We start from the raw sequence: 14,439 nt of genomic DNA, 5'->3' as shown, positions 1-14,439 counted from the left end.
GATATCCTTCTCCAGAGACTGGCCCCTCCTGACAATATGTCCAAAGTATGAGAGATGAAGTCTGGCCATCCTGACCTCCAAGGAGCACTCTGGTTGCACTTTTCCGACACAGATGTTTCTGCTGTAATTCATCATGTTTTAATATTCAATATTCTGGTGCTATCTGACAGTGTTCCCCTGTAATTCATAAGGTCTTCATTGACTAATTGCTTGGAAGTAGTCTGTCTCTCCTTCCTAGTCCATCTTAGTCTGGAAGCTCAGCTGAAACCTGTCCACCATGGGAGACCCTAGTATTTAAAATACAACTGGTATACTACCAGAATAGCATGAAAGACTGACAGATGAGTGGTGAACATATCCCACCTGAATTTAGAGACAATCTCAAGAACAGATTGGCTGCATTAGACACTAATGTCTGAGGACCAGAAGAGCTGTAGGATGACATAAAAAACATCATACAGAAATAAAGCAAAAGGTCATTAAAAATACAAAAAAGAAGGAAAAGACCAAAATAGACGTCAGAAGAGACTCTGAAACTTGTTTTCCAGCATAGAGATGCCAAAGCGAATGGAAGAAATGAGGCGGTAAAGTAGATGAACAGAAAAATTCAAAGGGCAATTTAAGAAGACAAAGTTAAATATTATTATGAAATGTTCAAAGACCTAGAGTTATAAATCCAAAAGGGAAGAGTATGCTTAGCAGTTCTCAAGGTGAAAGAACTGAAGAAAAAATTGAAGCCTCAACTTGCTACATTGAAGGATTCTATGGGCAAATGGAGTCCTGGTGGGGCGCTGTGGGTTAACATGCTGGACTGCAAAGTCGGTTTGAATCGCAAGGTCGGCTCATCAGCAACTCCTCGGAAATCTTATACAGCATCACAACCTACTCAACTGCACTTGACAATGACAGCAACAACAACGACAATGGGCAAAATAGTGAATGATGCAGAAAGCGTCTAAAGAATATGAAAGGTGCCCTTTGGACATTTAGATGAATGTATATTTTTTGTTTTGTTTTATATGTGTGTATCAAACATTTTTGCTTTGTTCATTTGTGAAATAGAAGATGTAAATGGAGACCCAGAGTGAGTAAGCAGGATAATTATTGTTGCATGGAGGGGCTTTTAATCATTGAGATGAAACAAAGTGTATGATTTGTTGAAAGTAAAGCTTATGGTCTTGTTTGTAAACCTTCACTCAATTCACAATAAAAAAGTTAAATTAAAAAAAAAATGAAGATGAAAGGTATACACAGTCACTGTATCAAAAAGAAATGGTTGATCCTCATTCATTTCAAGAGGTAGCATATGATCAAGAACTGATAGTACTGAAGGAAGAAATCCAAGCTGCACTGAAAGGTATTGGCAACAAACAAGGCTCCAGGAATTGATGGAATATAAATGAAAATCTTTCAACAGATTGATGCAGCCCTGAAGGCACTCACTCATCTATAATAAAAAAATTTGGAAGACAGCTATCTGGCCAACTGATTGGAAGAGATCCATATCTGTGCCAATTCCAGAAAGAAGTAACCCAACAGCAGGTGAAAATCATCATTAATATCACATGCAAGTAAAATTTTGCTGAAGGTAATTGAAAATCAGTTGCAACAGTACATCAACAGGGAACCATCAGAAAATCAAGCCAAATTCAGAGGAGGATATGGAACTAAAGATATCATTGCTGATGTCAGAAGGATCTTGGCTGAAAGCAGAAAATACCAGAAAGATGTTTACTTGTGCATTACTGACTCTGCAAAGGCTTTTGCCTGTGTGCGTAATGAGAAACTATGGATAACACTGTGAAGAATGGATATTCCAGAACACTTGATGGTCTTCATAAGGAACCTTTGCGTAGACCAAGAGGGAGTTGTTCTAACAGAACAGGGAAGACTGAGTGGTTTAAAATCAGGAAAGGTGTGTGTCAGGGCTGTATTCTTTCACCATACTTATTCAATATATATGTTTAGCAAATAACTCAAGAAACTGGGTTATATGAAGGCATAGCATCCGGATTACAGGAAGACTCATTAGCAACCTGTGATATGCAGATGCTATAATCTTGTGTGCTGAAAGTGAAGAGGACTTAAAATACTTATGTAGCTCAAAGATCACAGCCTTCAGTATTGATTGCATCTTGATGTAAAGAAAACAAAAATCCTCACAACTTGACCAATAAATAACAGCATGCTAAATGGAGAAAAGATTAATGTTATCAAAGACTTCATTTTGTTTGAATTCACAATCATGGAAGCAGTAATCAAGAAATCAAAAGACGTATCACATTAGGTAAACCTGCTTCAGAAGACTTCTTTAAAGTATTCAAGAGCTAAGATAACAGTTTGAGGAGTAAAGTGTGCCTGACCAAAACAGTGATATTTTCAGTAGCCTCATAAGCATGTGAAAGTTGGACAATGAATATTGATGCATTTGTATTATGGTGTTGGATAAAGATATTGAAAGTAACATAGTACCAGAAGAACAAACAAATCTGTGCTGGAAGAAGTATAGCCAGAATGTTCCTTAAAAGCAAAGATGGCAAGACTTCGTCTTTCATACTTCTGATACGTTATAAAGAGGGAACAATTGCTGGAGAAGGACATTATGATTGGTAAAGTGGAGGGTCAGCACCAAAAAGGAAGATTCCCCGCGCCCCCCCCCCCAATGAGATGGACTGACGTGGTGGCCGCAGCAATGGGCTCAAGGTTAACAACCATTGTGAGGACTGTTTAGTTCTGTTGTGCATAGGATTGCTATGGATCAGAAGTCACTCAACGGCACCTAATAACAACTGACATTATAGTATCTTTGTTTGCTAACATCAGAGGTCACCAAAATAGATCTACTCATTATAATGTTTTTGTAAACACTATCATCTCTATAAGCTGGAGGTTTTAAAAATTTATCATTACAGAATGATTTTCCTTGTTTTATTTTGAAGGAATCCATTCTGTTTTGTAGATTTACATGAAGTTGTAAGAACTTATAGGGTGATCTTGTGTATTCTCTATACCATTTCCCCCTGTGGTAGCATTTTTCAATGTTAGGGAATCCTGGTGTGTCTCTGAAGGATGAGCATTGGAGTGCTAACCACAAGGCTGGCAGTTTAAATCCACCAGCCACTCATCGGAAACTCCATACAGTGTAGCTATAGGTCAGAACCAATTTAGATGGCTCTTAACAATATCATGAGGATATTGACAGTGATTCAGTCAAAATACGGAACATTTCCTTCACCAATGATATAAAGCAGTAATGGTTATGGTAAGTAGGTTTTCAGTAATGTTCATTAAATAGACTCTTGCCCACAGCCAAGACTAACCTCAGGTAGAGGCAAGATGGCAGACTTAACTACAGTGGGAGGTATGGGAGCGAAGATGCCGCTCTATTCATGTTCCCACCGTTGCTAACCATATCCATCCTTACCCTCCACGTCCCTCCCAATTCTGCACTAACATCTTAGGAGTCTTGCCAAGGCCATCTTTCCATTGTCTCAAAGCATCTGACACAACCATTGAGAATCAACAATCTATAAAATATATACACTGCTTCCTCCATCCCTCAATTCTTAATCATATCCTGAAGGAGCAAGGTATACTTGTAATTCTCCTGGAAGCTGTTGGGTGAAATTCTTGTTGTTAAGTGCTGTTGCGTTGGTTCCAATCTATCGAAAACCTATATAGGGTTTCCGAGGAAGGTCGGTTTGAACTGCTGACCTTGCAGTTAGCAGCCCAGAACTTGTCCTACAGAACCACATCAGGAGTCAGTGGGGTGATGGGGAAAGATGGAAAACTCAAGTAAGTGATTGCTATACAATATTTGTCTTTGGGAAGAAAGCAGAGATGGATTACTCAGTAAGTATGGGCTTACTTATTAATCTGAACAATTTCACATAGGTCTCAACAAGTTTTTGACACATGGGTCTCTCTCGTGTCAAAAATAAGCATTGAGTCTGCTAAATGCAGTATAGCTGATGGGAAATTGATTAAGTCTTAGCTCTTCTAATAGAAGGAAAATATGTGTCCTGGAGATAGAACTGATTTTTGGACACCATCTGAAACATTGGTCCAAAGAAACTTCCTTTTTCTGTAATTTCTCCACCTTCAGGCCTTGCTTTAAAACCTCTTGGGAAATAAGAATGAGAGGTGTCAACAGGAGAAGGTTCATCCATTTGTTAGGTTCAGTTGGTGGTGGTGCTGAGTTCCATGGAGTAGGTTCTGACTCATAACAACCATATGCACAACAGAACAAAACACTGCCCAGTCCTGCACCTTCCTCACAGTCATTGCTACAGTTGAGCCTATTGTACATACTGTATCAATCCATCTCATTGAGGGTCTTCCACTTTTTCACTGACCTTCTACTAAGCATGATGTCCTTTTCCAGGGACTGGTCCCTCCTGATGACATGTCCAATATACATACTTCTCAATTCTATGGAGCATTCTGGTTGTAATTCTTCCAAGACAGATGTGTTCATTCTTCTGGGAGTTCATGATATATTCAAAATTCTTCAACACTGTAATTCAGAGGCATCAATTCTTCTTCAGTCTTTCTTATTCAATATCCAGCTTTTTCATGCATATGTGGTGACTGGAAACACCATGGATTGGGTCAGGCACACCTGTGTCCTCAAAATGTCATCTTTGCTTCTTAATACTTAAAAGAGGTCATATTCAGTAGATTTGTCCAATGCAATATATTGTTTGATTTCTTGATTGCTGCTTCTATGGGTGGATTGGAATATAATGAAAGTCTTTTGCTTTTTGGTCCAGTTGTGAGGATTTTTGTTTTGTCTATGTTACAGTATAAAGAGTCCTGATGTGGAACTGTACGATAAGCACTGGACTGATAATCACAAAGTTGAAAATTCAAGCCCACCAGCCTCTCCACAGGAGAAATATGAAAGTTTCTGCTCCCATAAAGATTTACAGCCTCCGAAAATCTATACAGACAGGGTCGCTAAGAATCAGAACCGGCTTAATGACATTTAACAACAATAAAAATATATTGAGGTACAATCCATACTGAAAGCTATATTCATAGGGTTAGTCAAAGACCTACTCCCATTACCATCATCTCTTGGAATAAATAAATATTCCCTCCTCTCAGTAACAACAGCAAGATATCATGGAGTTTTCACAGAGTAAAAGAATATGTGATGGTGGTTGGTGGTAATGTGCTATGGAGTCTGTTCTGACTCATAGCAACCCCTGTATAGGGTTTCCAAGCTTGTAAATCTTTACAGGAGCAGAAAGCCTCATCTTTCTCCTGCAGAACGGCTCATAGTTTCTAACTGCTGACCTGAGGTTAGCAGCCTGACTCGTAACCACTACACTACCAGAGCTCCTTAAAGAATATGTAGTGGAAAGTTAAACTGGACTTACCCTCTGCTCACTGTCCCTAGCTTCCTCTTCTCTTTGTCTCTCCCTTCTTTATCAAGGTTTCTCTCCTCCTAAAAGTTATAAACAGAGTCCCAAATCCACAATCCAAACCAATTGCTGTCAAATATATTCTAACTCAACGTGATCCCAACTTTGTCAGAGTAGAACCATGTTGATTTCTCTGTAGATGGGTAGGCTATTCTTTCAAGCTGCTTCTGGGTGGACTGTAAACAGCTTCCAACCTTTAGCATGAGTCCAGTAAACCTATGCAGCTCTCAACATAGCCCACAGGTATAAAAGCCGCTGGGTTTCCGCCTGCCTGTTCTTTAGCCATGCGGTGACTCCCTGCTGCCACCCTGTGGACCTGGTGAAACTTCACAGCTCCTACTTCCTGGATTCTTGGTCCAGTGAACAGTTTTCCCCAGCCTCCTTTGAGAGATAAGACCCAGGCTCTCCTTGCTGGCTTCCAGCTTCGCAAGGAACCCCTCAGCCCAGCAAGCCTGTCTCAGGGGTGTTCATCCAACAGCACATTCCTGCCTTTGCCTGGTCACTGACCTCCTTTTTCCTTTCTCTAACAAGGGCACAATTTCAGACATGATCTCAGAAAGGATTTGAGTGTACAACCCTGATTGTTTACACCTGCTCTTCTCTGCTAGTCTCAGGCAGCTGTTGCTGTCACCCAGCACTGTGGGATGATGAGCTTTTTCTGAAGAGTTAAAATCAAAACATCTGCCCAGAGTTATCCAACCTAAATCCCTCCCCTTAGGATTGTTCCTGTTTAGACAGAGAGAGTCCCTCGTTCCCCACAATCAATCCTATAGTATGCCTGGATCTCTCGCTAGCCAGCTGTGTGAACTCAGGGAAACCACGAAGTACAGCCACACCTCAGTGGTTTCAGATGTAAAACTGAGCAGTCTGAAATAGGTCCTTTCTTGTTCTACAGTCCTTCTAATCAGTATCACCTTTTAATCCTTCTAATCAGTATCATTGTGTATATTTCATGATGACAATTCCATTCCTTTATTCTTAAATACATTCTACACCTTCATATTTGGAAGGTTTTTAAATGAAGAAATCTTTCATTCAATCTATGTAATCCACTTAGCCTGCCTTATTTTTCTTTATGTTATTGTTGTTAGGTGCCATCGAGTCGGTACTGACTCATAGCGACCTTATGCACAACAGAACAAAACACTGCCCGATCCTGGGCCAACCTCACTACTGTTACCACGCTTGAGTCCATCGATGCTGCCGCTTGGCCAAGCCATCTCATTGGGGGTCTTCCTCTCTTTATCTGTCCCTCTACCTTACCAAACATGATATCCTTCTCCAGCAGCTGGTCCCTCTTGACAATATGTTCGAAGTATGACAGGCGAAGTTTGGCCATCTTGGCCTCTAAGGAGCACTCTGGCTTCACTTCTTCCAAAACAGATCTCTTGGTTCTTTTGGCAGCCCATGGCACTTTCAATAGTCTCCTCCAACACTATAACTCAAAGGCATCATCATAGTATATATTGTTGTTGTTAAATGTTGTCAAGTAGGTTCTGACTCATAGCGACCCTGTATATGGTTTCCAGTGCTATAATTTTTTCCAGCACGGTAAGCCTGGTGGACTCAAACCACTGACCTTGTGGTTCACAGTCCAGTGCTTTTTGTACATTTATTTATTATGTCATGTTAGATGACCTAAGTCACTTTGGCCATTCCTGGAGTGACAATAATTAAGCTAGGAGTTGTGATAAACTGAGCAGTAAATAAATCAAACTTGAGAGACAAAAAATGCCCCTCTTTACATTCCATCGTTCACTTGGAAAATCTGACTCTTCCTTCAAGACCAATCCTATTCTCATCCCCTCAGAGAACCTTCAGAGTCCCCCAGCTAGTCTAAGATCCATGTCCATCCTGTGTGTCCACCATGCCCTATTGGGATCTTTATTTTAGCATGGTATGTTACCAGGATTTCTGTGTATCTGTCTTAGTGAAAACAGACACTGCATCATATTAATTTTGGGATCTCTGGTAAGGAACTCTGGTGGCATAGTGGGCTTATGCATCAGACTGCTAACTGCAAGGTCAGCAGTTTGAATCCTCCATCTGTTCTGTGGGAGAAAGATGAGGCTTTCTGTTCCTATAAAGATTTATAGCCTCAGAAACCCTATAGAGGCTAGCTATGCATCAGAATCGACTCAATGGCAGAGGATTGCTTTGGGTTTTGATGCCTAGTGTAGTGCTTTCAATATCATAGATACTTGTTGTTATTGTTAGGTGCCATCGAGTCGGTGCTGACTCATAGCAAACTTATGCACAGCAGAACAAAACACTGCCCGATCCTGGGCCAACCTCACTATTGTTGCCAAGCTTGAGCTCATTGATGCTGCCACTTGGCCAATCCATCTTGCTGGGGGACTTCCTCTTTTTCTCTGACCCTTTCCCTTACCAAACATGATATCCTTTTCCAGCAACTGGTCCCTCCTGACAATATGTCCGAAGTATGAGAGACGAAGTTTGGCCATCTTGGCCTCCAAAGAATAACTGATTATTAAATTAATGAGTAGGAGAATGTGTGCATTGTTATTGTTGTTATGTGCCATCAAGTCGGTTCCAACCCATAGTAACCTTGTTTAGGGTTTTTGAGGAGCAGCTGATGAGCTTGAACCCCCGACTTTGCAGTTCAAACGGCTTTGCAGTCTGGCGCATTAACTCACCGCGCCACACCAGGACTCCATTGTGTGCATTCGAAGACTGTTAAAGCCAACTTCACTTATTAGAAAAATGTTCAAGGGGTTCTAAGCATTCTTAGCACTGTAGTCAAAATCAAAACATCTTCAGGGATATCTTCAGGGATAAAATACCTTTTTTAGGTTCGCCTGGGAGCCTAACTATCATTTGTAATATTGTTTCTGTGAGGAAAGTGAGAAACATTCTCTGTTCCAGGTAGCCAACTTACAGATGAATCTTCAGATCACAATGGTTTTGATTTTCCTGGTTCTCGGGGCCACCTGTACTTGCCAAGTACCCCAGGCCAAGTCTTGACTGTTTGTTTCAGAGTTCTACTTACGAATTACCTGAGTTGTACAGAAAACGTTCCTTTCCAAAAACTGAGCTTAGACAAAGTAGAACTTCACCCATGAGCAGGGACATTCTATGAGCTGAGTCTGGGTCTGGACCATTTCAGACCTTTTTAAAGACATTTCTTTTCCTTATAATTCCAGTCAATGTCCCAACTAATGGTTTAGGCTGACATGGTGCCTGCCCCTCGCCAGGCACTGCCTTGTTGTTGCCGTTAAGTGCTGTGGAATCGGTTCAGACCCATAGTGACCCTGTATAGGGTTTCTGAGGAGTGACTGTTGAGTTTGAACCACCAACTTTGTAGTTCAAACCGACCTTACAGTCAAGTGCTTATCCTGCAGTGTCATACCAGTAGGATAAACACTTGCCAGCATTCAGTGTCTTTTGCTTCTTCAGGGATGGGGCTGGGGGAAGGGTTAGGGAGTAGTAGCACACAAAAGGAACCATGCCTGACACTGTCCTGAAGTCACTATAACCAAACAAAGAGGCAGAGTGGGAGGGCAGAACTCTCTTGAATGAAGCCCACAGTTTCCTTTTCCCGATCATTACTTAAAAAATAAAACAACAAAAGTGAACTGGTTCTTGCGTGTTATGGAGTCAAGTCTGACTCATAGCTACTCTAAGGACAGTGTAGCACTGCCCCTCAGTGAGCCACCCCTAAGCTGAAATCTTTGACAGAGCAGATTCTGGTACCTGCTACATTGTTAAGGCCTCAGAGAAAGTGCTACAGGTCAGCTGATGGTGGCAATGACCCCCGACTCCCATCCCTGCAGCTGAGCCCCAAATGTTGCAAAAAACCAGCTCCATACTCCTGCAGCACACATTTCTCAGACCTCGGGGGTGGGGGGGGGTGATAGTGGATCAGGGAGTGAGCCCCCTTAGTAGAATCGGGAGGACAGGGCTGTTTGAGGAAATAATTTACATGTAAAAGATTTAAATAAATCGGTTGAGAACAAAAGATGCTTGCTGCAGAGACCCAGGAGCAAGCATAGAGCTTTTGTAGAGAGATAATGGATGATTTCATTCTTTCTCTTGGTGACTTGTTGGTTATGTTGTTGTTGTTATGTGCTGTGGAGTCGGTTCCGACTCATAGCGACCCCATACAGGGTTTCCGAGTCTGTAAATCTTTACGGAAGCAGAAAGCCTCATCTTTCTCCTACAGAACAGCTGGGGGAGAAACAGCTGGGTCAACAGTTTTGAGCTGCTGACCTTGAGGTTCACAGCCTGATTCATAACCACTACACTACCAGAGCTGGCTATGAGAAGGATGGAAGGAGTCTTTGTTTGGTTTGTAGGAAAGAATGCATGGACTTGTCCCACATTCAGGACTCTTGGAGTCCTGAAAGCTCCAAGCCGAAGGCTTAATCAGCACAAGATGAGATGCTTTGAGTATCTGCAGAAGTGAATGTCCCTGGGTGGTACAAATGTTTTCCAACCAAATAGTTGGCAATTTGAGCCCACCCAAAGGTACCCACCAGCTAATTCAAACTCACCAGTCGCTCCTTGGAAACTCTATACAGGGTCAGTATGAATTGTAACCAACTCAACAGCACTTACCAACAACAGCAAAGGGCACCTGATAATAAAGGCTTGGCTATCTACTTTGAAAAATCCACCCTTAAAACCCTATGGAGCACAGTTCTATTCTGACATATATGGGGCCACCATACAATGAAGTCAAGTCTATGACAAGTGGGGGGTTTTGTTTTGTTTAAGAGCAAGAGAATCAATGAAGTAGAGATTGTTTCCTTAAAAACAGCCCACAAGGGAGAGTCACTCTGTGCATATTTTTTAAAAATATACAGCTGTGCCTTTGGTACATAGAAATCATTACATGACTTGCAGCTGCAAATATTTAAAGAAAATAATTTACATATTCTAAGAAAGGGCACTCATGTCCCAAACACCAACGCTCACTTAAGTAGGCTGTATGTGGCGCTGTGGGTTAATGCGCCAGACTGCAAAGCTGTTTGAACTGCAAGATCGGTGGTTCAAGCTCACCAGCTGCTCCTCGGAAACCCTATTAGGGTCACTATGGGTCGGAATTGACTCAATGGCACTTCACAACAACAACATGCTTTGCAGAAGTCCTGGTGGCATTGTAGGTAAGCACTCAGCTGTTCGAACCCACCAAGGGCCCCGAAAGATGCGGCAATCTGCTTCTGTAAAGATTTCTGGCCACAGAGTGGACTAGTTGTGCTCTGAGTTGGAATCGATGGCAGTAGGTTTAGGTATGCCTTGCATTCACAGCAGACTTTTCATCTGAACAATGGCCTGTGCTTTGTAAATGGAAAATAAGGATTCTTAAGAAGAACTTCATCTTTTTTAGAAACCTCCGATACTGTCTTAGCGCTGCCCAGAAACAAGGGGAGGCAGTGTATCTCTTGGTGATAGCTTGTGATACATGAAGATATCTGCCCGTATTTTACCCCCTTTCTGAGTTATGGGGGGTGGGGGGTGTTATTGTTTTTGAGAATATGGTTATTTTAACCTAAATGTAAATCATAGATTGGCAATTCTGCAGTTGCTACTTTGAGAGATTTCTCCATGACAGAAGAATGTTCTCCTCTCTTATCTTCAGCATCTACACTAGCCATTTCCCCAGGACAATACTGCTTATCTTAACACTATAAAATGAATTCTGTAGGTCACAACTTTAGAATCAAGAAAGTAAAATGTAGATTTTAAAAAAAAACAAACAAGCCGTACAAAGAGTTCAACCTCCTTTGTACTCAGCAGTACAAAGAGAGTTTAGCCTCTGCTAAGGGTATTTCCAAGGAACTCTGATGGCGTAGTGGTTACGAATCGGGCTGCTAACCTCAGGGTCAGCAGTTCGAAACTACCAGCTGTTCTGTGGGGGAAGGATGAGGCTTTCTGTTCCCGTAAAGATTTATAGCCTCGGAAACCCTGTACAAGGTCACTAGGAGTCAGAACCAACTCCACAGCACATAACAACAACAACAAGGGTATCTCCATGGTAGAATGACGATGACGTCATTCTACTTGCATTGTCTTTGGTGCCCAACAATGTAACCTCACACAATTTCATGTCCGAAATAATTCTCAATATATTGAATCTCCTTATATTTTTGGTGATTAAAAAAATAAACAAAAACAATAACCATTCCAAATTAGTTTACCCACTTCTCAGAAAGTTCCCATTGCTCCCAATTCTCTGATTATTGTTTTTGTTCTATTACATACAGATAAAGTTCAGGAGGCTCAAAGGCCAATACAAATCAGGGTCTCAGCCATGTGGATTGTTTCCATGTAGGTATCCCTACAATCCTCACCTGGCACCTGTTTACCCCCATGTGTGTGCGCACTTGTGTCTGTGTGTCTAACTTGCTCTTTTTTGGAACTTAAACACGATTAGGTTTAGAATCTACCCTACAACGTGGGTCTGACCTCGACTGATTGATCACGTTCCATTGAATTACATTATGGAAAGTGATTACATTGCATTAGATTACATTATGGAAGAAGATAATCACATGATTAAATCATAACAGCAATATCAATCAAGATCTCAGTACATATTTTGGGGGGAAGAGATCTTAGCTTACCTCCATAGTACCTTGTTTCCTTTAAAATATTACATAGACTTTAATTTAGTTAAAAACTACCATATAATTAAGCTAGTGGGAAGAAATATGGAATAAAAGCCAATCAAAAGAACTATATGGTTGTCTCAGTGCTGTCGAGTTGTTTCTGACTCATAGTGATTTTGTATAGGGTTTCCAAGGAAAAGCTGGTGGGTTTGAACTGCTGCCCTTTCAGTTAGCAGTCCAGTGTTTATCCTGCGGTACCACACCAGGAGTCCAAGAAGTATAGCATCTTCAACAAAATGTGGTCTACATATACAATGCAGCATTACTTTGCCATAAAGAGAAATGAAGCTTTGATGTCACAGATCAACCTTGGAAACACTGCTAAGTATAATAAGTCAGTCACAAAAGGGCAAATATTACAGATCCCACTTATATAAAATAGGCAAATGTTTTGTTGTTGTTAAGTGCTGTTGAGTTGATTCCGACCCATAGCAACCCTGTATAGGATTTCGGAGGAGCAGCTGGTGAGCTTGAACCACCGACCTTATGGTTGAACTGACTTTGCAGACCAGCCCATTAACCCACAGCGCTAAACCAGGACTCAGGCAAATGTTTGGAGACCAAAATGTATTATTGGTCCCCAGGGATAGATGTTATTGTTTTCAGGTGCTGTCAGGTCAGCTCTGACTCATAAGGACCCATGTACAACAGAACGAAACACTGCCCAATCCTGCACCATCCTCATCAGTTCATGTTTGAGCCCATTGTTGCTGCCACTGTTAGGGACCTTCCTGGTTTTCTCTGACCCTCTTCTTTACCAAGTGTCATGTCCTTTTCCAATGATTAGTCCCTCCTGATAACATATGCAAAGTACATGAGAAGTCTTACCATCCTCACTCCTAAGGAGCATTCTGGTTGGACTTCTTTCCAAGACAAACTGGAAAGGGATCCATGGAAGGGGGCACAAGAGAAGTCTATGTTTAGGGGAAAGAATTTCAGTTAATATTGTCGTTCAGTGCTGCCGAGTCAATTCTGACCCATAGCAACCCTGAGGAGCAACCTCAGAGGAGCAGCAGCTGGTGAGCTTGAACCACTGACCTTGTAGTTCAAACAGCTTTGCAGTCTGGCGCATTTACCCACAGCACCAGGTGGTGGGATCATTCAAAAGTGGGTAGTGGTGATGGATGCACAAGACAATGAATGTAACTAAGCAATGTCACTGAATCATACACGTAAAAAAGGTTGAATTGGCAAATGTTTAAATGGAGTTTTCTCTACCGTAGTGACACCATTTAATAATAATAAAAAAAACTCTTATTCATTTTTAACTTTGAAGTAAAATTTGAGTTTTCTTTTAAATATTGATCATTTCTAAAATTCAGAGAATTCCCAAAAGGAAATAACCAATCACTCATATAGAGAGATGAGGGACTGGCTATTCAGTTTTCTTATCCTAACCACCGCACTCCTTGCCTGGTGTCTGAGAGCCATGGTTGGTCCTCATCTCTACTGGGCTGTAGTAGGAGTCTGCCTCTGTAACGTCCTAAGTATCACACCTGTTTCATTCCTGAAAGGAGGGTTTGCCTAAGTGGAGATTAAAGTTTTGATTGAAAATTTCCTCTTTTCCATCTCCATTGAGTCAAAAGAGAAAAATGTGCCTTCCCTTTCTCTCTGCATAAATTCTGCACAGGGGCAGAATAGGAATCAGTAGAGGTGGTAAGGAATTCACCAGAGAGTTCAAAGAGCAATAGTAGCAACTGGAGTCCTCTAGTCCCAGATCTGCTAAACAAGCATTTAATGATTTGTTCCAGTAATATGCAATCCAATCTGCCTGATCACTGGAAAGTAGGCTCTAGGACATTTATGTATACTTGAAGTCTTGGAAGTCACTTCTCAACCTTATCCTTGTCTCTGCGTTTCAGGGCTACAGGCTTCGGCTTCTTGAATGCTCTCTGCAAAGCAGCAGCTGTCCTTGGAAACCTCATCTTCGGCTCCCTGGTCGGCATCACCAAAGCCATCCCCATCCTGCTGGCTTCTACTGTGCTCGTGTGTGGAGGACTAGTGGGACTACGTCTGCCCGACACACGAACCCAGGTTCTGATGTAATGAGAAACAAAGCCATCCCTTCTGCGCGTCCCTCCCTCCTGCGTGTGCCCATCCTCCAGACTGATTCAAAGGCTTCCGATCTGTCATACAAAAAAAGGTGGTCAGGTGTCAGAACGCAGACTCTTGCTGTGACTAAGATTTAGATGCATACAATCTCGCCCCTTTCAATGTGATTTTGCACAGTTGTTCTTTTCATGCGTTATTATCTTTCCTGTGATGCCTTTTAAAAACTGGTGTGGGGTGGGGAGGATTTCTGAAAGGTCCCAAGTCAGCCAGACCTCCCTAAGAGTCTGCTTGCTGGAGGCTGAGAAACCCAGAGGACTGTACTGTTG

General features: G+C 41.8%; 1 protein-coding gene across 1 annotated transcript in view; it reads left to right on the top strand.

The window, feature by feature from the left end:
- Nucleotides 1-14,107, top strand: part of SV2C (synaptic vesicle glycoprotein 2C) — a 351,290-nt gene extending 337,183 nt beyond the window's left edge. The window contains exon 13 of the mRNA XM_006873293.1: nt 13,924-14,107. Coding sequence (XP_006873355.1) covers nt 13,924-14,107 — 184 coding nt within the window. The remainder of the gene's footprint in view (nt 1-13,923) is intronic.
- Nucleotides 14,108-14,439: the final 332 nt, after the last annotated feature.

This window comes from Chrysochloris asiatica, unplaced genomic scaffold (genome assembly GCF_000296735.1).
Source record: "Chrysochloris asiatica unplaced genomic scaffold, ChrAsi1.0 scaffold00234, whole genome shotgun sequence".
In the NCBI taxonomy this organism is placed as follows: domain Eukaryota; kingdom Metazoa; phylum Chordata; class Mammalia; order Afrosoricida; family Chrysochloridae; genus Chrysochloris; species Chrysochloris asiatica.
This window is presented reverse-complemented; position numbering and strand designations above follow the sequence as displayed.